The sequence below is a fragment of the Echinops telfairi genome, unplaced genomic scaffold (assembly GCF_000313985.2).
Source record: "Echinops telfairi isolate 266 unplaced genomic scaffold, ASM31398v2 ScPeMD7_9;HRSCAF=40, whole genome shotgun sequence".
In the NCBI taxonomy this organism is placed as follows: domain Eukaryota; kingdom Metazoa; phylum Chordata; class Mammalia; order Afrosoricida; family Tenrecidae; genus Echinops; species Echinops telfairi.
The window spans coordinates 88367378-88372970 of record NW_022103906.1 but is presented as its reverse complement, the minus strand read 5'-3'; the positions used below and the strand labels follow the sequence as shown (position 1 = coordinate 88372970).

The 5593-nt window shown below is 44.5% G+C and overlaps 1 protein-coding gene across 4 annotated transcripts in view; it reads left to right on the top strand.

Moving 5' to 3' along the window:
* KCNS3 (potassium voltage-gated channel modifier subfamily S member 3) overlaps positions 1-4604 on the top strand; it is a 78090-nt gene extending 73486 nt beyond the window's left edge. For all 4 annotated transcript variants that reach the window (XM_045286935.1, XM_004696049.2, XM_045286936.1 and 1 more), the window contains exon 3: positions 2626-4604. In XM_045286935.1, the coding sequence (XP_045142870.1) occupies positions 2685-4160 (1476 nt within the window). In that variant the 5' untranslated portion in view covers positions 2626-2684 and the 3' untranslated portion in view covers positions 4161-4604. The remainder of the gene's footprint in view (positions 1-2625) is intronic.
* Positions 4605-5593: the final 989 nt, after the last annotated feature.

Below are 5593 nucleotides of genomic sequence, written 5' to 3'. Positions count from 1 at the left end.
GTGCATTCTTTCCTAAAATCGGGACTTTTTTAAAACGCCAAGGACTCAGGAAAAATTGTTAAAAATCAGGACTGTCCCGCCAAAAGTGGGACATCTGGTCACCTTACATAGTCCCTTTCTAATTGTAATTTAGAAATTAAGGTGGAAAGTGCTAAAACAGGAGTGGATCAAGCATCTTTGGGATTTTTGAGACAAGAGCAATGGCCCTGTTTAGAGAGGCTTCGCAGCAGAAAGAAAGCAGAGAGGCAATGAATGTGTTAGAAAGCATAGACATTTGAGTCAATTAAACTGAACTTTATATCCTGTACTCTTGTATCAGTTATTATATTATTCATCCACTCCTGTGCTTTACAGCTCGGAGATCCAACAGAAAACAATAAAAAACAAAATCAGACTAAGGTGGTGAGGATAAAATTTTAACAGTACAAAGACAAAAATACAAATACTGTGTAAGAAGGAAAAGACCTCCATCGACATTCAAAAAGCCAGGGAAGAAATTTCTGTCATGGAACCAGTAAGAGATACTTGTACCTAGAACAAACTCAGGTCAGGTATATAGGGTGGTCAACTGGCCAAGTGTCAAGGTTCATTCCGCTATAATCAAGAATGCAATGGCCTCTGTATGATGGTAAGGCTGATCAAGACCCTTTCCTGTGGCTAGAGGGGATCTGCCAGTGGCTCAGTCTGACTAGATGCTCTACAGATAGATTTTGGTCTCCCACCATGCCCCATCCTCAACAAACTGGGTGTTCATAAGTTTAGCTCTGATACTTTTCTCTTAACCATGTTAATATTTTATAATTGTCACCTCTGGATATCACAAGCTGGTGTGCTTCTTCCATGAGGACTTAGTTGACTCCTTGCTTAGATGGCTGCTTGATTTAATACAAGCCTTTAAGATCCCAGACACTATTCCATTTCATAGCTCGGCACCATCTGCTTTCTTCACCACACTTTGCTGTAGCACCCTTATCTTCAGTGATCATTTCATGAAGGTGAGTATTGAGCAGGGCCATGATGTAAGACCTGATTATACTTAAGTTGGAATTAGGATTTTGTGCGAGACTGGGCTCCTCTTAATCACAGTCACAAATACCATCATACTTACTTGTTGCTTAAGACCCTTAAGTAGACTTCCCTAAAGGAGAAATTTTATAACATGCTGTATGAAGTCCTTCAATATCTAGCTTCTCGTCACTCGTTAGTGCCTTCTGTTTGGCTGTTTCCCCACTGTTTGGTCAACTGTACTTGAACCTTCAAGATTTTAGCTGAAGGTCACCTCTGCTGCGAAGCCTCTCTAAACAGGGCCATTGCTCTTGTCTCAAAAATCCCAAAGATGCTTGATCCACTCCTGTTTTAGCACTTTCCACATTAATTTTCTAAATTAAAATTAGAAAGAAAGCAGAGAGGCAATGAATGTGTTAGAAAACATAGCCATTTGAGTCAATGAAACTGAACTTTATATCCTGGCTCTATCATTTTTACCTATTAGGATAGGAATCCCTTTTTGTTATCAGGCGACTTTAAAAAAATCACGATAAGTTTCCTTATATTTTGATTCATTTTTTCTGTGAAATTTCCCTCATTCTCAGTATCTGCCGGTGTGCACTTCTCCACCTCCTGGTCCTGGAAGGATGACCTGAGAGGATGTGTACGAGGCAGCTCCTAGGCTTGAATGCTGGTCAACATCTATTTTCATCTCCCTGAGAAGGGACCCTGGTATATCCTAGCTAGTGCAAGAACTCAAACAGGCCATGTGCTAGACGAACACAGACTTGGATATTTGAAGAGGTGATCATAGATTTGAGCTGTGGGGTCAGGCTGCAAGAGGGGAGGGAAGTGTCTTTGTTTTAGGAAACTGATCCTGCAATTAACTTAAAGAGTTCCCCGACGTCAGTGTCTTTCCGCATGGAAGCACCTGAAACACCATCCCACGAAGTGTAACTATATCTTTAAGCTAGATGACACTTAAGGGCAGGGAGATAATTAAATCCTCTGTCGACATCCAAACATAGGGAATAGGGTTTTCTCTTAAAGACAGGAAACATTGACGTACCGGGAGAAGCCTCATTCTTTGTAAGCTCGGAAGTGAGCCTCCAATGATGTGCTGCTTGGGCGTGAGGCGCAGAGCAGAAGGGAGGGCTCGTGGTAACAGGACCTGCTTCTGAGGGTGCATGGCCGAGCCCCAAGAAACCGAAGGAAGGAGCTACGAGCCTGGTAGCAACTGGTTTATGACGTCGGATCTGAGTGCTGCCAAACACAGAGGACTTCGTGGTTGAGACTCGGGTGATGCTTAAGTAGTGTAAGTGATCCAAAAATGCCCCCTACTTTTTTTTTATGATGGGGGTGTGTGTTAAATTTTAATAACTCTAGTATAGGAATATAAAAAAAATGAATATTGTAATATTTCAATGTTCTTAGCAAATGACTTTATAAACTCAAAATTGCCGGAAAATGACCTGTGTTGATTTTCTTCTAATCAAAGTATATAATAAGGTGCTCCTCATTTAGTCCACTTCCTGGTTGGCTTTCGTTGAGCCCATCCCCCTGGACCGGGCAGATGGACACTAAGCGGCTGGGCGCTGAGAGACAGAGTGCTAATATGCCATCTTGTGTTCTTCCCAGGTGCAGAGTGATCATCTTTGTTTCCCTTCCAAGTCGTCCCCGCACTGCTTATATCCACGATGGTGTATGGTGAGCTTTTCCATCGCCCTGGACAAGATGAGGAACTTGTCAACTTGAATGTGGGGGGCTTTAAGCAGTCGGTTGATCAAAGCACCCTCCTGCGGTTTCCTCACACCAGACTCGGGAAGTTGCTGGCCTGCCATTCCGAAGAGGCCATTCTGGAGTTGTGTGATGATTACAGCGTGGCTGATAAAGAATACTATTTCGATAGGAATCCTTCTTTGTTCCGGTACGTGTTGAATTTCTACTACACGGGGAAGCTGCATGTCATGGAGGAGCTGTGTGTGTTCTCCTTCTGCCAGGAGATCGAGTACTGGGGCATCAACGAGCTGTTCATCGACCCCTGCTGCAGCCATCGCTATCAGGAGCGCAAGGAGGACCACCCCGAGAAGGACTGGGACCAGAGAAGCAACGTTGTGAGCACGGATACCTCCTTCGAAGAGTCGTCTCTCTTTGAGAAAGAGCTGGAGAAGTTTGACAAGCTGCGATTTGGACAGCTCCGGAAGAACATTTGGATCAGAATGGAAAATCCTGCCTATTGCCTGTCGGCCAAGCTTATTGCCATCTCGTCCTTGAGTGTGGTGCTGGCTTCCATCGTGGCCATGTGTGTCCATAGCATGTCCGAGTTCCAGAATGAGGACGGAGAGGTGGATGACCCTGTGCTGGAAGGTGTGGAGATTGCATGCATCACTTGGTTTACTGGGGAGCTGGCCATCCGCCTGGCGGCTGCCCCCTGTCCTAAAAAGTTCTGGAAAAACCCTCTAAACATCATTGACTTTGTCTCCATCATTCCCTTCTACGCCACATTGGCTGTCGACAGCAAGGAGGACGAGAGCGAGGGCATTGAGAACATGGGCAAGGTGGTCCAGATCCTGAGGCTGATGAGAATTTTCCGAATTCTAAAGCTTGCCCGACACTCAGTGGGGCTCCGGTCTCTGGGGGCCACCCTGAGGCACAGCTACCACGAAGTCGGGCTGCTCCTCCTCTTCTTGTCCGTGGGCATTTCCATCTTCTCTGTCCTCATCTTCTCCGTGGAGAAAGATGAGTCCACTTCGAGCCTCAGCAGCATCCCCATTTGCTGGTGGTGGGCCACCATCAGCATGACAACCGTGGGCTACGGGGACACCCACCCGGTCACCTTGGCTGGGAAGCTGATTGCCAGCACGTGCATCATCTGTGGCATCTTGGTGGTCGCTCTTCCTATCACCATCATCTTCAACAAGTTTTCCAAGTACTACCAGAAACAGAAGGACATGGATGTGGACCAAAGCAGCGAGGACCCTCCGGAGAAATGTCCTGAGCTTCCTTACTTGAACATTAGGGATATCTATGCACAGCGGATGCACGCCTTCATTACCAGCCTTTCTTCTGTGGGAATTGTAGTGAATGACCCGGAGTCTACCGATGCCTCCAGCCTCGACAATAATGAAGACGTGCGTAGCACGGCATCCTTAGAGAACTGCACAGCCAAGTGAGCAGGGACATGTGTGCCTGCATCTTGTGTCCTTTCCCGACATTAGGTTAATACAGCTTTATCAACCTCAATAGGTTCGTTAAAATCATTTAATTCTCAGGGTGTACCTTTCAGCCATAGTTGGATATCCATTACTCTAAATGATAGACTCGTCTTTATTTTTCTCAATGAGGTGAATTAAATGCCCTGTTTTGAAATGTATTTTTTACAAGAGAGGGTTATAATACAGTTTGGGGGAACAAACGGTGTGGGGTAGGACTTGTTGCTGTGGCTTATGCATCATGCTGTGTTTGTCATTTACTCACATTGAGCTAACTGTACATAATGACACGTAGAAGCAAAGGCCAAGCCAATGAAGACTCGAGGCAATGCATGTAAACCCATGTCCACGTCCTATAAAATGCAAATGAGGAGCCTAATAAACTTCCTAGTTCGGGATGGAGAATGTTGTGGGTGTGCGTTTTCCTACCAAGTAAGCACATTTGAGGATTTCAAAGTTGGAGACAGACTCTGTTTGGACCCTTGAGCAGCCCTTGCCTCAGGCTCTCCATTCAGCTGCATTCTCCGGTTTAAACTGATTCAACAGGTACATGCTTAGGACACCCTCGAATTGGCATCTGTGCACAAAACAGGTCCTTGTAGCTATGTTTTTTATTCTGTGATTTGTAACGATAAGATTAAGGCTCATTACCATAAACTTTTTTTCCCAATCAGAGTAAGGCTGCATGTTCACAGGCAGTGAGGCACTCAAAGGAAAAATATTTCACAGACATGCAGATGTGATTCGTTATGGCCAGAGGGGTGGAAGTTCAGTCATGGGTAAAAGCTCTGCCAGCTCCATTTTCTTCATGAGACGGTAATGTCGGCACCTGCAGAGCAAACCCTCACAACAAAAGGGAAGCTACGTATTTATTTTTTTAGGGCAATGGGAGAGCCTTAGGCTAAATTCTTAAGTTTGGGACTGCACAGTGATTCTCACTCAGGCTGGCTGGCTGACTACAGGGCTCTCTCCCTGGGGCTTCCAAATGGAAGATCCATATAGATTATTAATATTATTATTATCTATAAATGGATTTATTGGCATATACACCATGTAGCATACAATTTAATTGTTCACTCATATTTAGAAGAGTTGTACAGTCATCATCACCATCAATTTCAGAACAGTTTCTTCTCATTGTTAGCTTCCCATTTATCCCAAACTTTTCATGCCGTGCCCCTAGGTAATTATCAATCACATTGCTGCCCCTATCGACTCACTCTCCTAGATTTCATATACAGAAAACCATACAAAACACAACCAGGAAGCAAACAACAACAACAAAATACCCAACAACAACGATTAAACAAAATAGAGAAAAACCTCAACTGAAAAGAAAGCAGAACATATTGAAAACGGAAACAACTTTAAAATGGGTGAAAAGGGAGATCAAA